The sequence below is a fragment of the Arvicola amphibius genome, chromosome 5, assembly GCF_903992535.2.
Source record: "Arvicola amphibius chromosome 5, mArvAmp1.2, whole genome shotgun sequence".
Lineage (NCBI taxonomy): Eukaryota > Metazoa > Chordata > Mammalia > Rodentia > Cricetidae > Arvicola > Arvicola amphibius.
Window position 1 is genome coordinate 22,047,863 of NC_052051.1, and position 17,432 is coordinate 22,065,294.

The following is a 17,432-nucleotide window of genomic DNA, read 5'->3' on the forward strand; positions in this document are numbered from 1 at the left end:
ACTATAGGCTAACTTGGGACACATGGGACCTGACAGCCTGCCACTATAGCAAGCTTTTGAAAAGACAACTGATGTGGGATTCCCCTCTGTATGCTGTGAATACCACTGGTTAATAATGAAACTGTCTTGGGCCTGCACAGGGAATAGAGGTATAATGGAGGACTCTTCACTGGCTAATAAAGAAACTGCCTGGCCCATTTGATTGGCCAGCCCTTAGGTGGGTGGAGTAGACAGAACAGGAAGAAGGAAGTGAGGTAGATGGCTCAGTCAGATGCCACGCCTCTCCTAAGTGAGATAAATCGCCATGCCTCGCCTCTCTGGGCCAGACCCCTATGCCTCTCCTCAGGGAGACAGATGCGATGAAGCCAGCTGCCAGGTCAGACATGCTGAATCTTTCCCGGTAAGACACCACTCGTGGTGTTACACAGATTTTTAAATATGGGTTAGTTAAGATGTTAGCCAAGAAGAGGCTAGATATAATGGGCCAGGCAGTGTCTAAATGAATACAATTTGTGTGTTGTTATTTCTGGGGCTAAGCTAGCCAGGCAGCCTAGAGCTGGGCGGTGGGAAGCGGCCCACAGCTCCACACTACAGAGGTAGGTGGGGAAAACTAAATTGAATGCTGGGAGAAAGGAGGCAGAGTCAGAGAGAAGCCATGTCACCCCACAGGAGACAGATACCACCAGAACTTTACCCAGTAAGCCACAGCCTTGTGGCAATACACAGATTACTAGAAATGGGTTAAATTAAGATGTAAGAGTTAGCCAATAAGAAACTAGAGCTAATGGGCCAAGCAGTGATTTAAATAATATAGTTTCTGTGTGACTATTTCAGGGCTGAGCACCTGGGAACCAACAAGCAGCCTCTCTCAATAGACAACAAAGTCAATTCAGCAGGAAAAAATTCCCTCAAATCAAAATCCCTGATTCTTCTCTGTATTTAAGTAGAAGGTGGGACAACTGCACTGCCAAGAGAAGCAAGCCTAGCACCTGGGTGCCTCTGAGGGATGGCAGTGCCAAGATCACACAGGCTTAGGTAGGCATGGAAACTCCGTATGGAAAGACACTGCCAGGTGTCACTAGGACAAAGCCCCCAGCCAGCCAAACTAAGAGCTCTTTTCAAGGATGGTGACGCTAACAAGGCAGAGAACGTACTACATCAAAAGATGGATGATCTGAAATCTTCAGACACTGGTGTTCAAGCAGCTGGGTTTCCAACAAGCCTCGTGGTCTTCATGCCCCTGTGTACTCCTCCATCCCACCCCTCAATCTGAGCAGCACCCGTGAGTCATCTCTCTAACAGAATATGGAAAGGCAGTAGCATCCCCTGCTAGTGAGGTTGTAACACTAGCTTCCTGGCAGACAGACTTCTCTGTTGGCTTAAAAACACAGGCCATGTTCTGAGTCACTTCCCAGAGGCCATTGCACAGAGTACCCGGAAGTGCCAGCAAAATGCCAAGGCCTTCAGTCACCATCTTCAAGTAGCTAAAGACTGGGCTGCTCCCCTGAAAGTTTCCAGATGAGAGCTTAGTCCTGGACAACCCCCAGGTGAGTCACCCACATCAACTAAGAGAAAATAAAAGTGTTCCAAGTCTCTGTGTTTGGAGTAATCCTATCATACTGTAATAGAGAATACAGAGTGGGATCAGCAGCCTTCTTATTCCTATAGTCCTGTAACAGAGAAATTAGTATATGTGGATGTATACTGACAGATGCATGCATGTGGTCCCCAAGAGCCAGGGCCATCTGGACTCCTTCCTGCATGCAGAGCAATCAATGGTTTGGCCAGGTTTTGTTTTCATCTGTGTCCTCTGGGGAGAGAGTCAGGGCTTTCTGGCTATTGGCAGCATTCAGCTCCTTGGAGGCTAGTATTGCTATAAATCACACATACCTGGGCAATGATTTATACTTTTCCTACTATAACAAACATATCTCATACTTCTGAAAAAGCTTTTAAATAGGTTGGCATTGTTATTGTTTTATTTTACTGTTACAGGGCTAGGGGGTTGAACCCCAAGTTTCATGTATGATAGAACCATACCCCACTCCAGTCCTTAAACTCTGTTCACTATAAAAGTCAATTTTAGGGGCTGCAGCAAAGGCTCAGCAGTTAAGAGCTCTGGTTGCTTTCTTCCATAGGATCTGGGTTTGATTCTCAGCACCCAGGTGGTAGCTCATGACAGTCTGTATGTAACTCCTTTTCCAGGAACTCTCAAGCTCTCTTCTGGCCGCCACAGACACAAGGAACAATTGTGAAGCACAGACAGATACAGGCAAACACATCCCACACAAACATACCCACACACAAAATTAATAAAAAGCTAGACCTACTTTAATCTCTTTTGGTATGCTCATTGCCAATATCTCAAAAGCTAGGTGGATGACACTCAGACTGGCCTAATTCTGGCTCCTTAGCACTATCTTGTCTTCTAAAGTCATTGTTCTTCAGCAAGCCTCAGTTCCTACCTCAGCCAATACCACCTGGCCCCAGTGACTGCTTCAGGCTCTCATCCTGTGCCTTCTCTCCCTGCCATTCATCTCTAGTTCACTCAAGTCTTCATTTCCATCCAGACCCAGCTCACTCAGCATGTAGGAAGGGATCCAGATGGCCCCCTCTGGCAGGGAACACATGTCATCTACTGCTGGCCCAATGATTACATGCTACACCTCATCACTGAACACACTGAGCTTAGTGCAAGTGGAGATAGAAGGATCGGGGCTGAAGATATCCTCACAGCAAGTTCCAGGCCAATCTAGGATACAAGAGACCCCGTCTCAGAATTAATTAATTAAGGTTGGGTGTGGTGGCACATGCCTTTAATCCCAGGAGGAAGAGGCAGGCAGACCTCTGTGAGTTGGAGGTTAGTCTGGACTACAGAGTTCCAGGAGAGCTAGAAGTGTTACACAGAGAAACCCTGTCTCCAAAAACTAAAAACCAACCACAACAAAATCACAAAGGGGTCCTGTCCTTTTTTTTTTTTTTTTTTTTTTTTTTTTTTGTTATCAACTTTAAAACCATGGACACAGGAAAAATGAAAAGCAGATGAAACACTGACTTGGGTGTGGTGGCAGCTGCTTGTGATCCCAGGACCTGGCAGACAGAGGAAGCTGGGGATGGTGAGTCTGCAGCTGGTTAGGGCTACACAGGGAAGCTTGAGCACACACGCGCACACACACACACACACACACACACACGCACACACATTAACGCACACGCACACACATTAACGCACGCACTCACGCGCGCGCGCGCGCGCACACACACACACACACACACACACACACACACACACGAGCAGGCGAGGGGAGAAGAACCCACCAGTTCAGAGACTATAGCATTGCTCCTTTAGGGTCTGAACCACCTCCTATCCTACCAGGTGTTGCTTTGTAAAAGACAGTTATGGAAATTCTGTCTAACTGTTGTTGAGACAGGATTTCACTCTGTGCACCAAATTGGCCTTGAACAAACTATGTAGCCCAGGAGGACCTTGAACTCACTGGGTAGCCCAGGGTAGCCTCAAACTCACAGTAACCCTCCAGCCTCAGCCTCCCAGATGCTGAGATTACATGTGTGAGCGATCATGCTTCTCTTTTTTGTACTGTATTTACAAAATTTTTGTAGGCCTGAGATAATTACAAATTAGACTTACTTAAAAATATACACAGGGCTGAGGATACTGAGGATATAACTCAGTGGTATAACCCTGGCTTGACTTGTACAAAGCCCTGGGTTCAATCTAATACCGTAGAAGAAAAGAATGCATGACCAAGTGTGTAGCTCAGTAGCAGAGTGTGTACTCAATAGGAATGAATCTGTGGTTCAGTCCTTAGTACTAAGAAAAAAGAAACCATACACGTATGTTTACACATATGTATGTGTGTGCTCAGGAAAAATATCTAGGGTCAACAGGAGCTCAGGGAGTAAAGGTGCTTGCTGCACACACCTGCCATGTGATTCTGCTTCCCAAACCCACATAAAAGAAAAGAGAAGTGGCTCACAAAGTTGGCCCCAGACCTCCATTCATCTACACACATACATACTCAACATCTATTCCATAAGGTGGCAGTGTTGCCCCAGCTGCCTGGGCTGTGCTTTGGGAGGCCCAGCTGCCATCCTTCTCTGAACCTGACATGTTGTTTATGCCAGCTCCAACTGCTGCCTAGGAGTCTCACAGTCATGACTCTCCATCTAGGTTTAGGAAGACCAGCAGCCTGGAGAACAGTCACTTCCCAGTAACTGTGCTGCCTCTAGTCACCCCTGCTCCCTGTGGCTGTTTTGCTGACAACTCAGCCCGTTTCCTGCTCACTTATATAACACATTCCTGGTGTATGAGTCTTTAGCAGCCTTTTTCCCGGCAATCTTTCTGTATCATCTGTATTTGCCACAGAGCCCTTGTTCCAAAACAAACCCCAGGAACACCTCTTTGCTTCTAGGACAAGTATTTCTCCCCTTTAGCTACAGAATTCCAAAGGCTACGCATCCCCAAGTCCTAATCATCTACTGCCTGCTGCCCCTCATTCAGAGCGGACACATGAATGGGACACGGGCCTGGAAACAGATGGGTCCACACCCCACACTGCACAAAGTCCCTCCAGGCAATAATTTTGTTCTCTTCTTACTGTGTCCACAGCACCCAGCAACACATCAAATGGGACTGGGCCATGTCAGAAGGGCAGGATTCGGGACCACACTGGAAATCCATAGGTACAGACAGCTTTGGATGAACTGCATCTTCTTGCAACTTACCAGGCTCCTCTGTCTACTGTAAAGTTAGACTTAACTTGAAAGTAAAGAACACCATGCAAATGGCCTCAGACTGACAGCAACTTCCTTGTTAGGCCTTAACCTACTTTAGGAAGTCAAAAGTCTCATGGGCCCCCATCCTCAAATGCCTACCTGTTGCCCACTTTCTAAGACCCTTCCTCCAACCCTAAGTAAATGCCACCTCCCTCCCAGAGGCAGTTAAGAACACTAAGTCTAATATGGCCATTCATCTGTGTAAAATGAAAAGCCAGAACTCTGGCATATAGGGAGGGGTCAGAGAGGGAGTTCTGAGTTCAGCTCCTCTACACATGCTGCAAACAGTCCACTCTTTGTACTTTAAGGGTTTCTGGAGTCCACATTTTGATTAGCCATTCTGTTAGCTAGAAAGACCTAAGAGAGCATAAAACAAATAAGCCTACTTGGTGATACATGAGCTGTAGTAAAATGATTATATATCTAAGACTTTCTACTCAAGAAAACAGAACCAGGTGGCTTATGCCTGCAATTCCAGCACTTAGAGGCTGAGACAGAAGAATTGCCATGAGTTTGGGGATAGCCTGGGCTATCTGGTGAGTTCTAAGCCAACTTGGGCTACAGAGTGAGGCCTTGCCTCAAACAAACAAACAAAAAGCATAAAAACCTACTTAACTTAAAAGCACAACATTTGTTAGCTTCTAACACTCCACTGACAAATACCTTTCTGTTCACTTTATATTTTTGGATGTAAGCCTGCCTTTAATGGCTGAGCCATCTCTTCAGCCTCTCTTCACTTTATAACAGACAGACAAACACCAAGACTACATGGGTTACAGCTACTGATCTAGAAACCACACGAATCTGTTCTTTGCTCCATGTTACATGCATAACATTCACAAATAAGATAATTTAGAATAGGTTTTTTTTTTAATAAAAAAAACTTACAGGTGTAGTGGCACACACCTTTGGTACAAGTATTCTGGAGGCAGATCTCTGTGAATTCAAGGTCAGCCCGGTCTACAGAGCAAGTTCCAGAATAGCTATACAAAGAAACCCTGTCTCAATAAACAAACACCTCATAGTTGAAGTAAAAGTGCAAGTATACACATAAAGCATGGTTACGTTAATTCTAAACACATACCTTCAACAGTCGAAACCTCCTGTGCCTCAGCAAGAGGAGAGAGTGGTTCTGTTTTCATAGTGTTTTCTCCCATTGACTTGCAGTTCAACTCCAAGTCTGCAGCCCCCAGTCCATCCCCAAAGGAATGGCAAGTTAATACAGATGAGACCTGGCCAGCCTCCAATGGAGATTTCAATTGACCTAGAGGAAATATGTATATATACAATAAGAAATAAAGAGTCTGAGGCTCACCTGATCTATATAGGGTTCCAAACCATAATGCTACATAGAGAGATCCCATCTCAAAACAAAAAAGGAGGGCCAACAAGATGCTTCTAAGCCAGATAATCTGCAGCCAGTCCCCAGTACCCACACGACAAAGAGAACAGAGTTCCACAAGTTATCTTTTGATCACACATACTGTGGCATATATGAGCATGCGCACACACACACACACACACACACACACACACACACACACAAACAAATAAATAAAAATTTAAAAAAAGAAAAGGACTTCCACCCATACAGCCAGGGCTATAAGTACTTAAAAGAATTTGGTTAAAGTAAAAGAAAATCAGCAAAAATGCACAGAGAGCAAGGCAGTATCAAAAAAGGCGTAGAAGCAGGGCTCCCCAAGCCATGTGCCTCCAGTCTGACATGCAGCACAGAATAAAAAGCAAAAACAACCACAAAAGCATCTGAACCATCTAGGAAGAACAATACACCACAAAAATATTTGGATTTTAACACAATCTAACCTGGGACTGGAGAGATGGCTCACACTGCTGTGGCACACATACCTACACACACACACACACACACACACACACACACACACACACACACTTTTTTTTAAAGAGTTATTATTATTAGATTCTATTTTATTTTCTGTTTATGAGTTTTGGTGGGGGGTTGTTTGTTTGGAGCCTTGGCTGGCCTGGAATTCATAAAGATCTGCTTGCCTCTGCCTCCCCAAAGTTGAGATTAAAAGTTATACAACCATGCCCAGCTGTGTATGTGTGTTTTGCCTGCAAGAATATCTGTGCACCACATGCATGCAGTGTCTGCAGAGGCTACATCAGAACAGAAGTTACAGGTGGTTATGGATCATAAAACTTGGGTGTTAGGAATTTAACGTGGTTCTTCTGCAAGAACAGCATCACTGAGCCATCCCTCCAGCCCTATACACATTAATTAAAAAAAAAAAAAAACTTCAATACAGTCTAACACAGAAACCTATACAGTGGCTCAGAGGTTAAGAGTGCTGGCTGCTCTTCCAGAGGTCCTGAGCTCAATTCCCAGCAACCATATGATGGCTCACAACCCTCTGTAATGAGATGTGATGCCCTCTTCTGACCTGTAGGCATACATGCAGGCAGAAAATTGTATATATAATAACTAAATAAATAAAACTTTAAAAAAAGAAAGAAAAGAAAAAGAAACCTATACAGAAGAATCTAGACTGGTTTTTAGTAGACAGGAACCAGGCAGGCTAAATACTAAACAGACACTGACTTACCTTCAGCAGATTCCTTGGCACTAGATGCCTTGTCTTGTAGAGGATTCGTATCAACCGTATGAACCAGATCAGGTACAACCGAGTCGGAATCTAGGGTCTCATGGGTTCCATTAGTAGATAGCCTAGAGGACCGTCTCCTGGACAAGTCTTTGTCACTGTTTTCAGAGCGGTTTTTGGACTGTTCCTGGGCTGTAAACCATTCAGAGAGTTGTACTCAGAAACCAACAGGAAAGAAGACTTCCACTAAGGCAGATTCTGAACTGCTCAATTCTACAAGGGCTTTTCTACAGAGACTTCTGGAATGCCAGACTGATAGCCTTTCCTAGCTTATAGCAAAACTAAAACCTCTGCTGAAGTTACTTTACTTTGTTAAGAATTCCTAGTCTGAGCAAGAGAGCTTACAGCCCAATGTCAAGAATTCAGACTGAAGAGGTGTGCAGAGCCACGTCCTAATCTTGACCATGGCTCTATTTTGGAGCTTCCAGTGTAAAAGACTGTATGATGACTCCCAAAGTAAGGGCTGCCAGAGCCATATTTAAAAGCCATCACAATCTTTTTTGAAGACAACATGTTTGCTTTCTAGTAAACATTTTATATGTATATATACACACACATATAGTATTTCTAGTAAATATTATATATATGCATGCATATAGTATTTCTAATGTTCTGCTTGTTTTTCAGACCGAGACTCTCTATGTAGCATCAGTCCTCCTCAAACTCACAGAGATCAGCCTCCCTCTGCCTTCCTAGTGCTAGAGTTGAAGGCATGTGCCACCATGCCTGGCTAAAATTTCTCTCACCACATGAAGTCCATCCTTACTAGGTCATATAATATCTCAAAAGGAATCCCAATCAAATACACTTTAAGGAGGCAGATATGCTATCACTGAGCCCAACACAAATATAGATCACATTGCTTCCAGCAAAAACCTACTGACACAAGCACATTCCACTCACATTAGCTCAAGTACAGTCATTAGCACTCATAAGAAACAGGACAGACAGACAGAACACAGAGGTTGACCCAAATAACTTCTCAAATTCTAGGCACATATACATAAATTGGAGACTCACATGAATTTTTGTCAAGTCGGGGACGTTTTAATGGGATGTCACTTCCTTTTGATATTTTCCGTCTTCTCAATTCCAATGTTATTGGTTGCAAAGTTTGAGAGTTTGAATCTACAGCTGTAATATATACAAAGCACACAAAAATATATAACTCTTAGTGCCTAACTGCATCTTTTTACAAATAAAATATTTTGTGTGTGTATATACACATACACACACACTTTATATATAGAAAGAGAGATGAGAAAGATATCCTTATAGATATTAAGATACAGTAAGACCCTGCCTCAAAACTTTAAAAAAGATACATTATGGGGGCTGGAGAGATGGCTCAGAGCTTAAGAGCACTGACTGCTCTTCCAGAGGTCCTGAGTTCAATTCCCAGCAACCACATAGTGGCTCACAGCCATCTATAATGAGATCTGGTGCCCTCTTCTGGCATGCAAACATACATGGAAGGAATGTTGTATACATAATAAATCTTTTTTAAAAAGGTACATTATTAAACTCTGAAAATGAGCATTCATACTTTAAGGAAAAAGACAAGACAACTAACTGAGTGACAAACTGTCCCCTTAGGAAGATCTGACACTCTGCAGACTTCCTCAGTTTCTTGTTGTGGTCTTGCCTAGGTTCTAGCACTTCTAAAACCTCTTTAAAACACCACATTCCAATATGACCTCTTAAAAACATAAAGGTTCACTAGGCGGTGGTGGTGCACGCATTTAATCCCAGCACTGGGGAGGCAGAGGCAGGAGGATCTCTGTAAATTCGAGGCCAGCCTGATCTACAAGCTAGTTCAGGGCAGGCAACAAAGCAACACAGAGAAACCCTGTCTCGAAAAACCAAATAAATAAGGCCGGGCGATGGTGGCGCACACCTTAATCCCAGCACTCAGGAGGCAGAGGCAGGTGGATCTCTGTGAGTTCGAGACCAGCCTGGTCTACAGAGCTAGTTCCAGGACAGGCTCCAAAGCCACAGAGAAACCCTGTCTTGAAAAACCAAAAAAAAAAAAAAAAAAAAAAAAAAAAAAAAAAAAAACACCAAATAAATAAATAATACAAAGGTTTGTGGGCAATATAAAAGTTTTGGCAGGGGACAGGAGAGGGATGGTGTCTTGCTAAGTTGCTGAGCGTAGCCTGGAATTTGTAAGCCTCCTGCTTCAGTCTCTGAAGTAGATGGGATTGCAACCATGCACTACGGCACATGCTCCTGTCGTCTTTTTTACTTGGAGGAAAGGAAAAAATTAGACAGTGTAGTACCTCAGAGGCTGGTCTCAAACTAGATATATAGCAGAGATTGACTTGAAATTCCTGATCCTCTTGCCTCTATCTCCTGAGGTTACAGACAGTTACTAGCATATAAGGCTCCTGCAGTATTATGAAAAAGTACTGCAGGAAAACAGGAGCTTACAAAGTCTAGATTGGTGGTTCTCAGCCTATGGGTTGAAATACCTTTGACAAACCTTTATCTCCAAAAATATTTATATTACAATTATAACAGTAACAAAATTATAGTTATAAAGTAGTAATGAAAATAACTTTGTGGTTGGGGGTCAACACAACAACAAGGGTCACAGCATTAGGAAGGTTGAGAACCACTGGTCTTGAACTCCGTATGTAGCTAGAAATGACCCCCACTTCTCAAGTGCTGGGATTACAGGCTTGTACTACCAGTGCCTGACTCACAGGCATTTTGAGCATCAAATCTTTTCAAAACCTGCTGCCCAGTCCAAAGACAGAAAAGAACTAAAACTAAACAAATCCTGACCTACCCAGTATTAGAAAACCCACCCATGCAGGCTCATTCTTAAAATCTGTGTCAGGGTTAGGGCTTGATTACTGTTTTCATTGTCTACCTGCTACTCGGTGTTTTTGTTCTGTTTTGTATTGTTTTGAAGATCTAAATGAAAACCAACACAAATCTCAGTGCCCCAGACATGGCTGTAGATCACTAGCCCAGTAGGGTAGACATTTAAGTCCCTGGAGGTGCTTCATTTTCTATTTTTAAGCTTAAATGATGACACTCTCCTCAAATCTTAAAGATGAAAATCCAAAAAGAGTTGGAAGAAAGATTAGGAAGCCTGGCAAGAAAGCAGGACTAAAGAATCTGAGGCAAAAGAAGACAGGAGAGGACTATGGACAGGAAAAGGAGGATGGAGAGCAAATGGGAGGAAAAAGAGAAAAGACCCAGCTAAGATCAGCAGCAGCTTCCGTGTGGCAGAAGAAGAGAGGCAGAGCCCAGATCTGAGGAGGCAACCTCTTGTTATAGTCAATCTTTCCAACATATCAACATTATTCTATTCAAAGTGGCGGAAACTTGGATCCAAGGTTGAATCTAAGCTAAACATCAACACAAACCAGCCCATTCTACACAGCTCAGAGTCTGCTCCCAATCATATCTGTGTAATCTAGAGAGCTCAGGACACTACCATGTCAGTGAACACAGGATACTTGATTTCTTAAGGATGCCTGAACTATGTACACAGCATCAGACAAGCCTTCTTCCTTTTGATACCACACACAAACACGGACCTATACAAAACCCAAGTGTCCCCCTAACTCTCCCCAGAACACCTCATCTAGGAAGCTTGTTAAGAGCCATGAGCCCAAGGTCATGTTATTTCACCTGAAGACAAATCAGGCTGTATCTAGACTCCTATAAAATTAGAACTCAGATTTGAGGAGGATATACTACTACCTAAGTAACTTAAGGTAGACTTTTCCACTAGGTATCACTGAATGGGCTATTACTCCAGTTTTGACAAAATACATTTCATGTCAAATTTTACGTTTTAAATTATATACTGAAACTGCTTAAACTTGTACTGAAAAAAGAGATACTGTGGGCTAGGGATGTAGCTCAGTGGTGAAGCACACGTTTATCATGTGCAAGGCTATGGGCTCCCAGGCCAAAAAAATACAGACATTGCTTGAAAATGTGATCGAGTTCACAGTTTTTCAATGTTCATGCAGAGAATGTGCAAAGAAGGAAGTCTAAAAAGCACAAATCCACTCAGTCATGGGTGAGTTCCATCTAGACATCCGGGAACTGCTCTTCCTGCTACCAAACCACTTGAAGAATGTGTGTCTGGTTTGGCAAGAACTCAAAACTCGTTTCATTCTTGGTTATTCTAGAAGAATTCCAAAATTATTATACTTCTTTTTTTATTATAAAATACTCAACTTTAATAAAAGGAGGAAATGGGAGGCTTTTTTTTTTTTTGCTTTTTGTGGCAATGTTTCATTCTAACATGAACTGACCTAGAACTCACTATGTAGCCCAGGCTAGCCTTGAACTCATGGACTCATGGCAATCTCCTAGCTCAGAGTTTATACTTCCTTTAAATAACTGAATATTATTCCTTAAATCTATATTGAATCCTTAATTCTTACCAATTTAATTACCAAATTATCTTCGTATTAAGACTGAAATGTCCCCTTCCATAAATATCTTTTAAAAGCTCAATGTCTTTTTTTAGAGACAGGGTCTCATCATCACAAAGCCCCAGCTAGTCTTGAACTATTCATCCTCCTGCTTCTGCTTCCCAAGTGTTAGTGTCACAGGTGTGAACGACAATGCCCGGTAAGAGCTCGATTTTAAAAGGTGCCCTTGCCTCCAGCTCTAACTTTTTTCTTTGGGGGGGGGGAAGGCGAGTGGTGGAAGGGCTGCCTCCCTCAGAGGCTCGTGTTTGTGTGTGCTTGCTTCTGATACTAAGGCCTGGACCCAGGGTGTCATGCAGGCTCCGAGTGTGCCCTACTGCTACTTGTACCTCCAGCCCCTGTTGCCTCAGCTCCCATTCTTCTCCCCTTTCATGTTTGCTCACCAGGATGTTATTTCATCAGACTGACGTCATGTGAGCAGGCACAAGGAAAGGCCTCAGTTCCCTTGGCTCTTTCAGGGAAGATGGGCTGTCCACTCAGAAGCTCAGCCACGGCCACACTCCCAACATGTTCACCTGGACACACACCTCACTGAAATTCAGCTCCACAGGCATGATTTGTTTTCAGGCCACAAGCAAGTCACAAACACGAAGGACTGAAGTACAGAAGGTATAAAGAACCACAAAGGCCACAGGAGAACACTGGCATCACCCATTGCAGAGCCCGCGTGGGAAACTCACCAGTAGGAGCTATGGAAGGGGGTCTGCCTCGTTTTCTTTTTGGTTCCTTCAGGTTCTCTTGTGGACTCTTCACAAGGTCATTTTCAGGCTTCTTTTCCACCTGGACATCCCCAGAGTACTCCCTGTCATTCTCCGAAATGTTCTCCTTGTCTTCCTTCTCGTTCTTGGGAAGGCTTTTCTCTGACACTTTGCCCTTTTCTGAGCAGGTCAGCTTTCCTTCTTTGTCAGGCTGTTTGGGTCGCTTTTCTGTCTTTAAGGCTTTTTCCGCTTTGTCTTTCTTGACATTGGCCGAGGCTTTTCTCTGTTCTTTAAATTTCTCTCGTTTCTCAGAAGATGACGAAAGACTTTTGTGATCTGTTTCTTTAGGCCTAGCATTACCCACAATATTCTAAAATGAGCAAAATAGCGATGAAACACTTTGTGATTACTTGCAAATACACAATCAGGAGGTTGCTTGCACACTTATGCAGACAATGAAGACACTAAGAGGACACAGGCCGGGTCACACGAAGCAAAGCAGCAGGAGAGTATCTGAGCTTTGAGAACTAACCCTACGTTTAGGCCTCCGTCTGAGACTCTACAATCTCCCTATGACAGGAGCCACATGAGATGAGTTTAGAGATGTCAGCTGGGGACTCTTGACTAGAGGCCGTGTTTCTAAAACAAGTATTCTCACCTTCTTATTCAGGGCTTTTCAGAGGCCCAGTGTATGTGCTGCCCAGTTTTATGAAGAAGAAAACCAACTGGTAACTGGAGGCTTAATAAGAATACTGTTCAGAATGCCCACGACAGACTAAGGACTCAGGTCTCAGCTCCCTTTCTGCTAATAGCTAAGCCACTTACTGGATTCCTGAGCTGTTGGGTGTTTTCTCCACTGAAAAGTAGTATTGCTTCTAATTTGTTACTAAATTACTTTAAAATTCATTCTAAAATCTTGTATCCTAGTGTGACTGTCTCCTAATAAAGTTTAATTAAGTTTGTTTATGCATGAATCTCTCTTCTACAATCCTGACATCACAGGGATTCCTAGCACACACATTCTAGGCGCACTGATTTCTCCAGAAACAGGAACGGAATTCTCAAATGCTCAGCAACCAAAGATAAATTTGTCCCACAGGGAAAAGTTATAAACAATGAGACCTTTTTCTTTCTTTTTTTCTTTTTCAGTTCTAATACTATTCTGAAAAAAGCCAGACACTGAGAGGAACAATTAACAAACATATGCAGTTGTACCCCCTTCTAGAAGGGGGTAAATATCAGTCTGGTCCAAGATTTGAAAGTTCCTACTTCTAAACAGAAATGAATTTCCCAAAACAGACTTTGCTAACAACATAATCAGACTTCACAGTGGGTACAAACACCCTGATGTGCACCTGGAAACGAGTCATTTCAGGGATAGCTACATGCATACTACAGAACACTGCAGAGCTACCAAACAGCTGGAACTTCAGACAAAGGAACTCTGGGGAATGTTATATTGTTAAAAGAACAAGCTATAGACAGTAACATGCACTTGACACTAATTTTGGGACTAACACACACATTTCTAACAACAACAAACCAGCAGGACAGACACAAAGTGTCAAACACAAAACAAGCAGAAGCCCTTCATCTGAATGGGGTAGTTTTGCTTTCCAGCACTTCCCAGATTTCCTACAAGTAAATATTCATTTTATAAACTCAGAAAATTAAATGTGACTCAAGAGTAAATTACCAAAACATTTAAAGTAACAAGATTCTACAGTAAAAGTTCACCTATTCCAATACTTTAATAAAAAAAATTTTAGTCATCTTGAGTCAAAGGACTACAGGCTTTTGGCAGGTAGGTGTAGGGTGTATGTCTGTCTGTGTGTGTGTGTGTGTGTGTGTGTGTGTCTGTGTCTGTGTGTCTGTCTGACTGTCCATCTCATCTATACACGCACGTCTTGGAGCTGTCCAGTATGTCTTGGTGGCCTGCAGGGATTGAGGATAGGTGAGACACTCAGAGGCACTGGAACTGAGAAGGAAACTGCTTGTAAATCTTCCTTCAGCAAGGCCCCACCTCCAGGCCATAGCCAATTTACTGAATAAGCAGTTAAACTCTATGGGGTTCATGGCTCATACATAGATTCCCCAGCACCTGGGAGGTGAGGCAGGGGATCACTATGAGTTAGAGGATAGCCTGGATCAGAGAGTAAGAATCTATTCCAAAATACAATTTTCTTTAAAAAGTTGAACCTTCCCTATAAAGAGCTGCGGAGTCTCAGGACCTCTCTATCTACCAGTTCCATTCAAGCCCGTATTTCAGTTCCTCTGCCTCTATCAGCTCATTCCACAAAACTTCACCACAAAAATGGCAAAGTCAAGCACAAGGGCTGTTTTTTAGATGCCTGAGAGGCAAACAAAGAAAAAGAAAGCATCAGTCATCTGGGCAAAGTGTCAGCATTTTCTCAGTGCTCTCTAGAGGAAAACCAGCAAAGGCTCCTTGAAAGTTCTTCTGCCCTCAATATTTATAGAAAATCTGCTGAAATCTGTGCCAAGTGGAAGCACTTGATCATCACAAGAAAAGAACCAACAGGTTACAGCACCTGCAGTCCCACTTCCACCCAAGCAGAGGAACCAGTGAGGATGTCTCAGAACCAAAAACCTTTGGCTAACTTGCTTTAGCTGTTTCATCAGTAACTATCAGGATTATAAGCAGCCCAAAAAACACCAATACACAAACTTTGGTTCGATTAAAACATGAGGAAAGACACTAAAGAGGAAGAAATCATAAAGTATTTCAAGAGGTCTGAGAGCTCTGGAGAGAAAGTCTGTTACAGTGCTCAAGTGTCCAAACTTCCTATGCTGGGGGAGGGCACAGAAAGAGGATAGAGTCAGAACACTTGAAGAGAAATGAGAAAACAAAAATTAAACAATGGGGAATATACTTAGCATTTTCAAAGAAGAAAATCTGTGTTAAAAGGAAAAGACAAAGAATATAAATATTACAACTTTTGAAAACCGTTAATTACTTTCTGGTCAAACTGTCAGATGGAGGAAATAAAGACTTGTCATCATAAACACATGTAATGTCTTTATTTGAGAAACAAAAGTACAATGTTAGCATAGTTCAGAACACAAAGCACAAAACCACATTTCTCACCTGATCTTTGGAAAAAGCTTTGACATGAATATGTTTGACAGTTTGAACTACTCCATCATAAAATTTCACAGTGTAAGTACCTAAAATTCAAGAAGATATGATTTTAACTTGCTGTTTCATGAAAGCAGCAACTTTTAAAAGAATATACACAAAGGAGCTCCAAATACAATAAATGTGTTTTAAAAAAGTTGAAGAATCACATTGAGGGCAGATTCACAGTGGCAAAGTACCCACTTAGCATGCGCAAGACCTTAAGTTCGATTCCTAGCACGCACACACACACAAAGGCAAATTTAGCTTCCTATTTAATTGGTCAGATTGGTTTTTTTTTAATCTAAGCAATTCAAAATTCACTTTAAAAATTTTATGCTGTTTGATTAAAATAAGAAATGTGTACACTGAATTTGAGCCAAGGGGAAAAAAAGAACAGTAAAACAATTAAAAATAGATATAGACTTACTAATTCTTTGGTGAGTGGCATTTGCAATTTAATCTTTACTTGATTTTCTGTTTTGAAGGGCAGTAATCAAGTCTTTTAGAAGTTGTGTGAACCTTAAAATCTGTGAACCTATCTTGGCCAAAATGCTAAATGCTGCCCAGCAGTTATTCAATAGGAATCCTGTGAAATATTAAAGATAGAAACCCATACGTCTAGGTATGTTTGTTTGTGGATTTCTTGGTGCTGGCAATTGAACCCAGGGCCTTGTACATGCTAACCTCTCAATCAATCAAATCTCCACCAGAGCAGAGTGACTCACTACTTACCCACTGAAACACTGTAACATTTCCATCTCCTCTTATTTTTTTAATAAAGTAATTTTTTAATTATGTAGTTGAAAATAGCAGTTGCATGCTGGTGCTGGCTCTTACCAACTCACAAGCTGTTTTGTTTTTTTGAGACAGGGTCTCATAATATAATTCAAATCAGCCTGGAACACACTGTGTAGCAGGGTTTGGCTTGATTTCACAGTTATTATCCTACTTCAACCTCCCAAGTGCTGGGATTACAAGCATCGGCCACCATGGCCAGTTCTATCTCCACACTGTGCAACAGAAGTACCTTCCTACCTAGAGAGTACCACTCAGTGAGCCTCAGGCAGCCAACTCAAACGAGCGACCACATAACATTCGGTAAAGGCTTTCTGGCTTTCCAGCTAGCTACCAGCCAGTTCCCTCTACTCTGAAATCCTCATTTGCCACCTGCGGAAATTCATGAAAGGTCTTCAAAATCAGAGAACGTATCTCAACTTCTTCCTCATACAGTAAGCAGCACAAAACAGTCCAGTGCTCAAAGCTACCACACCAGTGACATTGGCAACCTCCTGAGAAGTGTAGCTCACCAGCCCTACCTTGGAGAGACGAAATGAGAAGTGCTGGGTACTGGGCACACGGGGGCTTTTAGCAAGTCCTCCAGGTGGTTCAAATGACATCAAGCTGAGAAACAGCTCTGAAGGCAATTGGCAGCTACCTCTAGACCTTTACTGCAGACCATTATCAAACAGACATCACCACCACAGAAGGAAACTGACTAGGAACCTCACAGAATACACAGAAAGGCTTGGCCAAGTAAAAGAGCAGCAGTTAGATTCAGGATAGTACAGAGGACACCCAGGAAAGAAGGCATAACTATTCTCTATACAGGCAGCTCAGCAATGTCATTCTTAGGCCACGACAGCAAATGTTTAAGCTCCCATCTTTCTTTCCCTGCCCACTCAGTGTGGGTGATATC

The 17,432-nt window shown here is 42.6% G+C and overlaps 1 protein-coding gene across 3 annotated transcripts in view; it reads right to left on the reverse strand.

Annotated features, from left to right (window-relative positions):
* Positions 1-17,432, reverse strand: part of Phf20 (PHD finger protein 20) — a 95,575-nt gene that overhangs the window by 19,723 nt on the left and 58,420 nt on the right. For 2 of the 3 annotated variants that reach the window (XM_038329727.1, XM_038329726.1), the window contains exons 5-9: positions 15,704-15,783; positions 12,580-12,967; positions 8,460-8,573; positions 7,383-7,571; positions 5,882-6,061 (exon numbers count right to left, since the gene is read on the reverse strand). In XM_038329727.1, coding sequence (XP_038185655.1) covers positions 5,882-6,061; positions 7,383-7,571; positions 8,460-8,573; positions 12,580-12,967; positions 15,704-15,783 — 951 coding nt within the window. The remainder of the gene's footprint in view (positions 1-5,881; positions 6,062-7,382; positions 7,572-8,459; positions 8,574-12,579; positions 12,968-15,703; positions 15,784-17,432) is intronic. The other variant, XM_038329728.1, reaches the window with a different exon arrangement.